Here is a 13,675-nt window from a genome sequence, read left to right as displayed (position 1 = left end):
AGCCCGAGATAGCTCACTTGCTAAGGCGTGAACTTGCTGACCCCAAGGCCCGTGGTTCAATCCCAACCTCCGCATCTCGACTTCTCCTGTCTAAGCTTGGGCAACCTGGCAGTATCTCAGCCCTCGTGCTTTCTTCGGATGGCATGGCAGCTAGCCACCGAAAGGGTATTAGAGCTGAAGGATTATTATTATTGCTTATTTAAGGTTCACACCCGGCTTATGGACCGTTATGAAGTACAACAGCGGCGAATCTGCTCCTACTTGGAGCTGAGCCTCAGCAGCTACGACGCATGATGAAAATCCAACAAATAGATTCAATTGCTTGCTTGCACGCAAGCAGGCATTCATCCCCCCTCGGTACAGTGAACAACAGCTCGGTTAACATTGATAAACAGGCGTGAACCGATTAAAGGTTACAGTCATCTGCTCGAGGTGCTCTCCGTGAAAACCTTACGCATGAATCTGGAAAGTTGTAGCAAATCCTGACAGAGTTGAAGTCACAATTGTACGCTACTTTATATCTACGTTGGCTGCTTTGCAAACATTACCGCACTCATCATTCCCCAGATTAAGTAACCGAGGTCGTTTCTGCTCACGAACAGTTGTGTGTGTGTGTGGGGGGGTCGTCGATGAACAGTCTCTTAGACATTGATTAGTCAATGATATATCATGTGATTGTCTCGCCGACATATGATTACCTGCTGGCGTCACAAAAGAATTTGGGCACCATTGATTACCATCACAGAAAATGACGGTTGGGCTCTTGTTTGAGTTCAAATCAGTTCCACTGAGCAGGGGTTGAATTATGTGATATCTACCTGACAAAAATAGATCTCCTTGTTGTTCATCTGAAGCAGTTTCATTTGAGACGTCTCTAGTGCATGTTGCCCGGGTTAGTTAAACCGGTCAACACTCCAATCCAGCTACTCTGGACAGAAGAGACGGGCGAGAAGGTTCAGAGGTTAGAGCGTGGATTTACTGATCGGAAGGTCTGTGGTTTGAACCCGATCTCTACCTCTCGAATCCCTTGTCTAGGCTTGGGCAATCTGGCAGCATCCCAGCCCTCATGCTTCCTTCTGGTGGCATGGCAGTTAGGTACCGAAAGAGTGCCACAGCTGAACAATTTTTCTTAATAGAAGTGATATTTTCATTAAATCAAACGTAAGTATCATCACTGACCCTCATGTTCCACTGAGTACTTTATTCGGACCTCGGCTGATTGACTTCCACAGACAAACTCATGTACGCTTTAGCTCGGTTCTTGATTATCAGTTTCACCTCAGAAGGATTAACACTGGGTTGGGAAGTAGTTGCTCCGTTCTGCAACACAAGTTTCTACGACATCCGTTACTTTCTTTCAAAGCACTACCTTGTACAGTCATTTCGCAGTGGTTCCAGATCCATCGAGCAGGGTTTCGGAAAACCCCCAACCTGAACGCCGAAATTTTTCCCGCTCGTTAGGCATTCCCATTTTCATGCCTGGAAAAAGTTCCCGACCTTTCTCCCGGTCACCAGACGATTCGACCCGTCCAAGTCAATGTAACAAACATAATATCAGCTGGTTGTTGGTTTGTTCGCTGAACTGGGCAGTTTGGCTGCAAACGTTTCACGTAGATAAGCTGTAGTTTTTGGGACAACTTTCATAGGATTTTATGAGCCTGAATACTCGTTCAGCGAGCACTCGCAGGTGATGTAATCAAGCATTTTCGTATAATTGTCAATCACGGTATTGTACTTGTTAGAGCGACTTGATAAAACTTACGGTCTACCATTAAATAACAGTCCACGGGTGCCGAGTTTAGATATGGAGCCATATGTTCCACCATTGTTATGAGCCACAAAGCCTTCTCCTTCCATGCTTCTTTGTTATTGGTGTGTTTGTCTTCCGGACGGTTGTCCCTTGGAATATTGTCCTATCTTAAATGTTACGTTGTGAAAGCTCTTGAAATCTGCTATTCACTTTCAGATGGTTCAAAATACTAACCGATTCTCTCCGGACAGCACCAGTTTCCATACCCTAATTGCACAAACGTCATTTGTGGGAACGGCTACTCGGCACTATAGCGACAGGGGATTCGCTCGAAGTGTAATACCACAAATTCTCCTAATGATAAAAAAGACTTCGACCAGAAACAGCGAAAACTAGGAAATTGTTGCAAGCTGTTTTGAAACGCAACGTATTCCGTGTGGACTATGGAGCATTTGAGCGCATAGGATGGTGACTGTCATGGGTAAAATGAGTGAAAACGATTGATACACATGCGTTTTTCGTCGCTACCGTACAGCAGATGCGCGCGAAACACGTGGAAAACACTATTGAAAATGTCAAAGGGTCTCCCGAAATATAGGTTAGTTCATTCAACCGCGAAATGTGGATGAGAAAACAAGAAAATGCGGGCTTACCGATTGCGGTGAGTTGGACAACTTCAGACCTTGGGAGGCTGGCCTTGGCTTCCCTTGGTCGACTACATCCCACACTTCAACCTTGATAATGTCACCAGAGTTCTTGTAGTTCCAGTTTACGCTAGCCACCTATACAGACGCGAGAAAGGGATGGGTAAAGTCTACCAAAATAGTGATGGTCCCAATGACCTGAAATAAAAACGTCCGTAGAATCTAGCTACTGATGAGTAGTTAGGAGGTAATAACACGTAGAGTTTGGGGCCACAACTGGATCAATGCACGAGACAGTCGCCGGTCTGGATGGCTATACCATCAAATGCACGGGCAGATATTCAAACGAAACCCTCAAGGAGAATCTGATTGGCAAGTTAAGTGTGAGGACGCATGTCTTACTGCTAGTCTAAGGCATTTCGTTGGCAAAAACGTCCCATATAGTACAGGCATTGGGTGACCACAAGTAGGATCTGTTGGTTGTCCGAGAAGTCTTCTTAGTTCCACGCGTTATTTTAGTGTAAGATATTATTACAGTTTTTCCCCCACAAATTCCTCCATTATGAATACTACTCGTACATGTAGACCACAGCCAAAACTTCCCATTTTTCCCTGGAATGAATAAGGAGCTTTGTTGTAAAGATCAACTCCAGTCCAATCATGAGGTACGCAGCATTTTTATAGCAAATCAGAATGGATGAGTTGTCGTTAAAAGCTTCGGCAATCGCTGTTCCAAATACTTACAGACGTTTCAGACGAAAAGATCTCATATGTTTTGTTTGGACCATACGCGTAGCCACATCCCTACTGGATTCGGTCAAAAAGGCTAGGAGAGATAGAAATTTCGTGGGGCACCGAATGATAGGTCGGAATGAGGCAAAGGTAAGTAAGTAGCTTGGTACCAAAGCCATTGGATTGCAACTTCTAAAGATGTCCGTCGAAGTGATAGACTGCAAACTGCGAAGCGACACAGAGAGCTGGGAGCGAATACTGCGGTTCAACAAATTGATATCCCGGCTGTCCGTCTCAGCTTTCGTTATCAGCTAACGCCTATTGTCCGTCTATAGGTAAGTCTCAGCTTTCGTTATCAGCTAACGCCTATTGTTGGCTACCTCACAAAATGACAGCAGCTGATAGTCCCGCTCTGCTGATGTGATATGACACTCGCAGTCCGCTGTACTTCGAGTTGCCCAAAACGAGGATTTCTGAGAAGGAAGTTTGGTTTGAATGTTCACACATTCTAGAAATTAAGTGTAACACCTATCCCTACAAGCTTAACCTGTCGACTGTTTATCAGTATAGCTCACGTGACGCGTGTAATTGAGGAGTGCATGTATTTGGCAAACTGTGATTAAAAAACAGATTTTCTGTTTCACTGGAAAAAAGGTACAGCCAATCAAGCGTGTGGGAAGGATAAATAAGTCCGAAAACCAGCAAGACAAGAGCTACGAACACCAACATGAAAGATTTGATCGGTAACAAATTGAGCGACACTACATAGGATCTTAGCTCAGAGAGCTAAGATGGAGCGACAATTTACGCACAGGAACCCTGCTATAAATACCGCTTTGTTTATGGATATGATATGATGATCAGCCCAAGATGAAGACCTGTCTTGGTGTTTTTCAAGGATGACAGTATCTGCCCGTACAAACCATGTCCAAGGGCTGAAACAGACTAACGGGGTGTTTTGAATTTCCCCAAAAGACTACCATTTTGGACGAGAGCACTTGGCATCCCTTGGAAGAGGGAACTACAGAAGTGGCCTCTACTCGGAGGTGTCGCTCTTTGGGGGGGGGGTACTGGAAGCATATGATTGGGTCACTTGGTGCACTCGTAAGTGGGCGCACGAATATCATGTGATTATACACCAGGACAATGTCGAATATCATGTGATTACACACCAGGACAGTGTTCCAATCTTCAGGTTATAAGTGATAAGTGAGAGTTCGAGTAGATAAACCACGATATACGGAGAACACATGCGCCGAAAAAATGAGCACAATTAGAACACATTTGTGTCAAGACTGCACCCATGACCAAGTAGCCCCACCTTTTAAATCGATCCCTGAAAGTGAAACAACTTTATTTACAGACGTGACCGATCAACTTTCACCGTTTGATCCGAAGAATCCACCAGAATATGAAGAAATCATACCCCATCATCCGGAGGTATGGAAATGCAGATGGATCCTCTGGTTTGCTTTCGGTATCCACGTTTCCCTGTTTATTTCCATATAAGTAGTGTCTACGAGTCGATAGGAGTGTGCTTCGAGCTACAAAAGTCACGTGATCGTGTTAGACGAATTCACAATCTACTTAGATGGCCTGGCGGTGCGAGAGATGTCCATTCATTACAGCTAATTTGTGGGGAGCCGCCAACTTGACATTCTTTACATCACTGCTATTCGCAGACTTGGCTCGGAAGCGCTACACACACAACCAACGCGCCAGTGGTCAGATCGTCTGGCAAGACATGCCTCGATCCGTTTGGATTGATTCAGACTTATGTTCACATGCGCGGTGGATAGAGATCAGACGAAAACGCAAACCAATGATTGGAGAATGTTGAGGGATTGGTAGAAGCCGCATTCACATCACAGTAGTCTAAACAGTCCCCTTACTGTCCTGGCCGGCAAGTTCCGACGGGTCAACACCAAAGGGGAGAAGCGTTGGACTCGAGTTTCGCTTTCATTCGAATTCACCAGCAGTGGATACGCATGACTGTGCCGGGGTTTGAACTATGGACATTTGATATGTGGGGCGAGCAGATTACTACTGCTCTGAATTATGACGTCTGAACAGACAGATGTGTTCACTCCTAGGCGATGTGATCGGTTTGTTCGATCCCGGCAAGGTCAAGGATATGCACTGCTGATGATCCCTTATTAGGGCAAAAGTTAATCAGCGCACGCTGAATTACGCGGTTTGAACGGACGAACGTGTTCATGTATTCAAAGGATGCTCGAATAATATTTAAGTAGAGGCGACGGTAAAATCATATAAAATCATGTGTCACAGAACCTGTGGTGTTACGGATAAAAGAACGGGAGTCACCAGAGAATAGAGCTAATTTACAGCCGAGGTCGACAGTTTCGTGCACGGCACAGCCGAGGTCGACAGTTTCGTGCACGGCCTTTCCCAGGGGCTAAAGTCAGTCGGTCATTGGGGAACAAACTAGCGGATTTGCTGGTGGTAGCTTAATGATAGCTTATCTAGAAGTTTAAATTCTTGTAAAATTTCGATGTGGAGCATGAGTGACTTGCTTGTTCCTACCCTGTGGATTGCGCTAGCTTGAAAATCAATCAGAATCGCAGGACACAATGTGTGAGTACCAGCGGTGGCCCACAAAGGGGTAATAAGTCCAAATCGTTAGTTCTTATTACTAGCACATTTAGTCATCAAGGCCGAAGAAAAGTGATTCCCGATCGTGTGCCGGTTGAAGATGAACAGGGATCATCAGTCGATCAGGGAATTTAGGCAACCAAATCAACACGGCGATTGCCACGTTGTCAGAAAGTTCCAAAACCCTGCGGTCGAACACATGATCACACGGTGCATGTTACCAACATAAAAAATCTAGAAGCACGGTTGAGCACACACCGCGTGAGTGCGCACGGGACAGAAGAGAAGGTGGGGACACGTGAGTATCAGAACACAAGAAAAGTGACGATTAAATCGGGACTGGGCACCTTTAAACTTACCTGGATCTCGTTCGTCGCCACATAGGTCTCCGTAAACTCACCACCCTTAATTCTATTGAACAGGGCAGTTTTTCCCGAAGTGCGATCTCCACGTATGACGATTTTCACTGAAACGAAAGAGAATTGGCCTTCTTTAGTGACTTGGGCAGATGAAACACGGTTATACAAACATAAAGATAGCCGATGTGTTGGTTGGTTAGGGGGTCCTAGGGCTCGCTCGCCGTCTGATTGGTTGGCCGCTGATAGGCTGCAGACGGAATCGAAGATGGGGATACGCTCACTATACCTCTGACAAGAAGCACAGTAACTCCCTAAGGAAGGCCTCTTGGGGGAGGAGTCACACGAGTGCCGCTGTGCGGATACAAACGACCACAATACTGGTGTAACGGTGATACTACTGATGGATGGCATGCGAGTAATACGTCTTCTCGTAAATCCACCTCGCGTCTCTTGAAAATTGAGATCTATTATGAAGTTAGTCGAGTCGCTTTGTAGCATTTGCTTGCATTTGAGTGGGAGTCAGTGAATATCCAGGAAAGTTCAGGAAGACGCATTCAGGGAGAAGATGGATATTCAGTTTTGTAAACAAGATGCATATGAGAGTTTTGCTCCCCTATACAATAGTCTGTAACTGTTCAGTTGGCATTTTCTAATAAGTAACTCCGCAGCCAGGGTCTTCTTCCTTTCACTATAGATCTGCAACCTTTCAACTAGGAGAAAAGGGGAATAGTGTAGGGTTATTTCAACGAAAGCTCGTATAATCGTGAAGAACGATGAAAAAATGATGCTTACACACTGGAACACACGCTTGCTCGAAGTAAAACGCAAAAAGTGAGATTAGTAGGCATCCGTTACGAACTTTATTCAGAAAAAGTTCAGCGGACGGACACAAACTTTCCATAGGCGGTCTGGCTAGGAAGTGAGAACACCCTTCCAATAAAACTAGCTACTTGCCACGTCCTGCAGGGTCTGCCACTGTGTTCACAGAATCAAGAAGTACAAGAACAACTTTGGCTACGGCCGTCCTCAATTGGCACCGCCTTGCCTGGTCTGTCCTTCAGGAAATTTCCGTCAGCAGATCTGATTTGCTACTTTATGGCAAATACGCTCAAACCTGATAACTCCTGCTATGTTAAGGAGATACCAGTGACTAATTGCTTAGTCTTCAGATCTGCAACCACGAGGGCTACTCTTGCGCGACGGTGAATGTTGGAAATAATTGGTCCAGCTGAGAATTCCAAACTTTCACTTCCGAAAACCATTGCTCTAACTCAACAACAGTTGAACTGGTCACCCAAAGTTGCTTAGTCCTAGTTCCGACCCAGGACGCAGCGCTGCACTCTCCAGCTGAGAATTCCCAACGTTCACTTCCGAAAATCATTGCTCCAACTCAACGACAGTTGAACTGGTTACCCAAAGTTGCTTAGTCGTAGTTCCGACCCAGGACGCAGCGCTGCACTAGGAACCCCAGACGGCTTCGGAATGCCCTAAACGTTACCAAGTTGACGGTTCCGACGAACTTTCACAAGCTCTGTTCAAAAACGGAGGTGAAGTCCTTAATCGGTGCTTGTCAAACTTACCTCTATCTATCTTACCTTACCTCTATCTAACCAAACGGGATGAGTCAAAAGGGTGCCCATTTTCAGAGAGGAAATCACAGAAGAATTAGCTTGAGCCCCGTTGTAACCAGACTATGCGTCGCGTGTTCTTACGACGGCGCATAAAAACGGCACCCGAGAACAGCAAGCAGGATTCCGACCGAGAAGGGGCTGTGTGGACCATACCTTCACACTCCGTCAATTGTTAGAGCAACAGTATGTGTATAGGCAGCGTTTCCACTTTTGAAGACAGGGATGCGCGTGCCGGCTAAGGTGATCGACTTTCGGCATTTGCATCGCATCCAGGAATTGCATGCTGCGTACAAAATTCTAAGACTTCTAAGGGCGCACAGCCAGGGAGTGACACCGGAAGTTGTGAAACCCTATATGTACCTCGGGAGTTGCATTAGCTCTGATGGATTGTGACAGACCAAGTCAACGCCCAATATACTTTTAGGCCAGAATTACTTTTGTCAATTCGCATCACTTGTGGCATCAAAAAGCATACCAGACGTGGTTTGCGAGACTACAGTTTGGCCTGTATTGGTGTACGGCTGCCAGACTGGTCAATTGTTAGAGCAACAGTATGTGTATAAGCAGCGTTTCCACTTTTGAAGACAGGGATGCGCGTGCCGGCTAAGGTGATCGACTTTCGGCATTTGCATCGCATCCAGGAATTGCATGCTGCGTACAAAATTCTAAGACTTCTAAGGGCGCACAGCCAGGGAGTGACACCGGAAGTTGTGAAACCCTATATGTACCTCGGGAGTTGCATTAGCTCTGATGGGATTGTGACAGACCAAGTCAACGTCCAATATATTTTTAGGCCAGAATTACTTTTGTCAATTTGCATCACTTGTGGCATCAAAAAACAAACCAGACGTGGGGTACGAGACTACAGTTCGGCCTGTATTGGTGTACGGCTGCCAGACTGCCAATTCGGGCGTGTGAGCTGAGACTTCTTCGTTTTTACCCTGGGTTTCCATAATTATAGCTGGAATCCACTGGAATAAGCGATTCGTGATAAGGTGACCAGGAAGCGGGTCTCTGGTGAAACACACAGTGCTTCACTCAAAGAATGCAAGCTACGTTGGCTGGGCCATTGTTTAAGCAAGCCGGGACCAGCGCTGTTTTCCGTGCCTAATTCGGAGTAGCGCGAACCTGGAGGCGGACAGAAAAGAATGAAAATTATGAAAAGAACGGACAGAATTTGACAGGACAGAAAAGAATGAAGATTATGAAAAGAATAGTTCAGCTGTAGTACCCTTTCGGTGCCTAACCGCCATGTCACACGAAGGAGGCACGAGGGCTGGGATACTGCCAGGTTGCCCAAGCCTAGACAGGGGAAGTCGAGAGGCGGAGGTCGGGTTTGAACCATGGACCTTCCGGTCAGCAATTTGGCGCTCTAACCACTTGGGCCATCTCGCCCGCAAAAGTGAGTGCTGTTCGCGTTCCAAATTCGGGCTCACGTGACCCTTCCAGAGCTTGGCTGGAGACATTGAACGATATAGCGGCTAACCGATGACAGTGGTGTTCACACACTATCAGTTTATATCCAGATTGTCTGACTCAGTGTTGGAGGTGTAGGCTCCTCGGATTTTTACTCCATTTCCCGACACCTGTCGCATTTTTCTTCTTTTCATTGTAAGGCTTTTATAAAAAAATGACGTGATTGTACGGTTGCGAAGCACCAGTGTTCTCATCTGTAGCTGTCAGGCGACAGTCGATCACCATTTTTGTAGCTTGGTGGGGCGAGATGGACCAAGTGGTTAGAGCGCCAATTTACTGACCGGAAGGTCCGTGGTTCGAACCCGATCTCTGCCTCTCGACTTCCCCTGTCTAGGCTTGGGCGACCTGACGGTATCCCAGCCCTCGTGCCTCATTTGTGTGGCATGGTAGCTGGGCACATAAAGGATGCGACAGCTGAACGACGATTAAGTGTCATATTACCACTTAGAGTTAAGACTTCTTACAGTGTGCAGCAAAACTGAACAAACGTACAGTACATTCACCGGAAGACAAACGAAATCAGACAAACAGTTCAGATTATGGAGCAGTGGAGTACAGATCGGTTGTCGAGTAGTCCAAATTTTACGGAACAAACTGTTTCAAAGCCCTAGTAGTATAGACCAGGAAAGTATCCAACTGACTTCTATTGATTGGCCAACCAGATACGAGACCAGGCTGCGTACAGCATGGATATCGTTCACAATAGGTCGCACCGCACAAGGATTTTGGCTGACACCACTGACCCAGGTGAAAATGTGTATGGTAATCCATTTGTAATGGAGCAGCAGGATGCTCGCCGTGCACAACCAAAACCAGGTAACTGCAACACTAAGCAGTGTACTTGAAACAAACACAAAAGCAGTGGGGGGCAGAGTTGTGACAGGTGAAAAACAATAGAGTCCTATTGTGATGTTATAGGTCGCGTCTGCCAAAGACCTTTTGGAAACATTTAACCGAGCAACGTGTGCATACACACACACACACACACTAAGCGTGTCAGATAACAGACAGAATAGGGTAAGCAGTACAGACCTTGAAGAAGTGGAGAGCAATGCAATGCGGATTGATGAAGTTTGATGCTGATATTGGACTAGCAAAAGTCGTAACAGTTCCTCAGTCTAATGTGATGCGTTTCATTTTTGTGAACAAGACGCATAAGAATCATCAGGGTTTTTTTTGGATTAATCACTCTCTTCTTTGTTTCCACATGAGTAGTCTAATCCATGCATTTTCGCAACAAGGTACCAAAAGAAAGTTCTGATCACGGTCACCGCTTTGTGGATAAATCTATGGGTTGATAAATCATTTCAGAACTTTGGGCCTTACAACACACACACACTAGCCGAGGTACGAGTCTAATAAATTGCAACTGACAGGTGCACTGATGAGGGAAGAGATTCAGGAATTTGGTGCGTCTTGAAAAGCGAATTTCAAGTATAAACAAAAATACAGACATCACCCGAGACTACAATCGAACCATCAATTTCTAATTTATCGCTAAGATGTCCTATCAGTTGAACCCTTGGGGAAGCTGCCCCAACTCAAGCTGATGCGATAGAACCTCACGTGCATGAATGTAACGTGGGATAGAGCTGCAGAGCAGCTGCATGGGTGACTTCATTTCACCTCGTCTGCACATGTACTTGAACGCACCATCCAAAAATTGAAGGCTGCTGACGAATTACAAAAAAATATATAAACGGCACTGCACTTTTCCAACAACTGAGTTCCATTCACTTCTATGAAGCTTCTCAAGAAATTGGATAAGGGAAGAGAACAGAAGCAGAACAGCACAACAGATCAGCTCAACAACAGAGTAAAAACGCAGACACGTTGACACAAAACGAAGCAAGTACGGCTGTTTCGTGGGTAAAAGCTCTGCGATGCAGATGACCCCTCAACATACGAAGCACGTGGGCCAACTGGTGTGGCTAGCTCGTCCAAGCGGGTGAATTGTGTTTCCCAAGCCACCTGAGCTACTTTTGCATTGTCGATTCCATGTTCCCAACAGTCCCCTGAGACGAGTTCCTTTTATCCTCCGTTCACATTGGTTAAGTACGGACCACACTGTGGCTTAGTGAACTTTACCTAAACAGGGCAGTAGTACTTCAGTCCCACTCACATCTAAAATAGAAAAAAACTTATTCCGTTCGTTTCAGCTAAGGATGTTGCATTTTGCTGGTTTATTGGTGCCTAGGCACATGTATGTGCAAGCCCGAGGTTCAACTGTGATCCTACCCTACCCTGGAATGTCATGTGATGTAACAGTGACTAGATACCAATGACATTGTTCTCTGTGATGTCCTGTCAACGCTTGGCTTCTCTCCCTTTGTTTTTATTTCCACAATGGAAATCTCTTGACACAAACTGGCAAGTGAAACCGCGGGATTATTGTAAGTACCGTTGAGTGTCGCACATACACTATACAAATGTGAAGCAAGCGTCAGACTGTGCGACCGAAGCAGTTGAGTTATTTGAAAGACCTTCGTGCTAGTGATGAAAATTGTTGTCGGGATTGGCTAAATCGGCCACTTCGTTGACCCCACTTCCCTACCGAACCAAAGTTTTGCAGTGTGTTACATCTGTCAATCGGTTAAGACGGACCACACTGTGGCTTAGTGGACTTTACCTAAACAAGGTAGAATTACTTCAGTACCACTCACATCTAAAATAGACAAAACTTATTCCGTTCGTTTCAGCTAAGGATGTTGCATTTTGCTGGTTTATTGGTGCCTAGGCACATGTATGTGCAAGCCCGAGGTTCAACTGTGATCCTACCCTACCCTGGAATGTCATGTGATGTAACAGTGACTAGGTACCAATGACATTGTTCTCTGTGATGTCCTGTCAACGCTTGGCTTCTCTCGCTTTGTTTTTGTTTCCACAATGGAAATCTCTTGAGACAAATTGGCAAGTGAAATCGCGGGATTATTTTAAGTACCGTTGAGTGTCGCACATACACTATACAAATGTGAAGCAAGCGTCAGACTGTGCGACCGAAGCAGTTGAGTTATTTGAAAGACCTTCGTGCTAGTGATGAAAATTGTTGTCGGGATTGGCTAAATCGGCCACTTCGTTGACCCCACTTCCCTACCGAACCAAAGTTTTGCAGTGTGTTACATCTGTCAGCTGGCTTTAAGATACGCCTAAGCAAGCTGAGACACAAGAACGGCGGGAATAACCAAAATATGTGCATTCCCAAAGTATATGCTGATCAGCTATCCGTATATAGGTACTCGCTTAAATTCCACCTGGCTGAATCCAGTCCCGAGGACATTGGATACACGTATGTAACAAACGAAAAGCTTAATCTACGCGGGATGACAAACGTGAAAGTGGCATTGTGGTTTCGCAGCTATGGTTGCATTATGGGTGATAGATTTACCATTAACTGAGGAGACCGGGTGTGCTCGATTCCCGTAGCCCTGTTTACCTGGGAAGAAACCTGGACACTATTGTCACAAAAGCAAACGGAGGCCCTTGAATTTGAATCAGGTGACCGTATAAAGCTCTAGCTAACTGAGATAGCGAAATGTTGTCAGAGGCTGCTAAAAGTAGGTCGTATTTATAAAAAAATAATAAATCGCTCAGTTGTAGCACCCCTTTCGGTGCCTAGCTGCCATGCCACACGAATGAGGCACGAGGGCTGGGATACTGCCAGTCTGCCCAAGCCTAGACAGGTGAAGTCGAGAGGTAGAGGTCGGGTTCGAAACACGAACATTCCGGTCAGTAAATTCGCGCTCTCACCACTTGGTCCATATCGCCATATTTGTATCACTCACAAAACAGCTGAGTGTATAACACTTACAAATCAATTACAAAGGAAAATAATCTCGACAATACAAGAAACACTTACAAAGCTTTGAAACGCAGATCATCTCCCTAGAGTAACTCAATTTGGAGTTCTCCTGGGTTCATTCCAAATGATTAGTCTAAGACTTTGCGGACAATGGCTGCTGTATCGCACACTTCGCATCCTCAACCGGACGGAAAGTGGATGGAGAGCTCTTGTCAACATTGCTATTTGAGATGGTGGGATCGTCCTTCAACTAGCTCAAATCTAATGAAATTCCAGAAGATGAGGGGAAGGAACTACTCCGCAGTACAAATCAACTGGGGGACAATGGAGTATGCCAAAAAGACACACAACAGAACTTACTATTATAATTCACTCCTCGCGAGAATTTCTGCTGCAGATAGGGACCCAAAGGCTGCACATCTGGACGGGATTCGATTGCGTCTTGGTGCTGAGTATCTAAGCCGAGTAGCTTTTTGAAAACGGACATTGGGGTGGCGAAATGGGAACGGGAGACCAGAAGCTAGAACTGGAAAATGTATCATACTGAGACACGTGCAACTAGATGTGTACAGAAGGAACGCCACTGCAAGACCCAACTTAATTTAACACCTGTAAGTTGCCTACCACCACAATATATATATATATATATATATATATATATATATATATAT

At 45.5% G+C, this 13,675-nt stretch overlaps 1 protein-coding gene across 1 annotated transcript in view; it reads right to left on the bottom strand.

The window, feature by feature from the left end:
• Positions 1–13,531, bottom strand: part of T265_03411 (hypothetical protein) — a gene marked incomplete at both ends in the record, with an annotated part of 67,823 nt that extends 54,292 nt beyond the window's left edge. Inside the window, 3 exons of the mRNA XM_009167895.1 lie at positions 2,404–2,532; positions 6,099–6,205; positions 13,365–13,531. Of these exons, the coding sequence (XP_009166159.1) occupies positions 2,404–2,532; positions 6,099–6,205; positions 13,365–13,491 (363 nt within the window). The remainder of the gene's footprint in view (positions 1–2,403; positions 2,533–6,098; positions 6,206–13,364) is intronic.
• Positions 13,532–13,675: the final 144 nt, after the last annotated feature.

Source organism: Opisthorchis viverrini (genome assembly GCF_000715545.1).
Source record: "Opisthorchis viverrini unplaced genomic scaffold opera_v5_49, whole genome shotgun sequence".
NCBI classification, from domain to species: domain Eukaryota; kingdom Metazoa; phylum Platyhelminthes; class Trematoda; order Opisthorchiida; family Opisthorchiidae; genus Opisthorchis; species Opisthorchis viverrini.
This window is presented reverse-complemented; position numbering and strand designations above follow the sequence as displayed.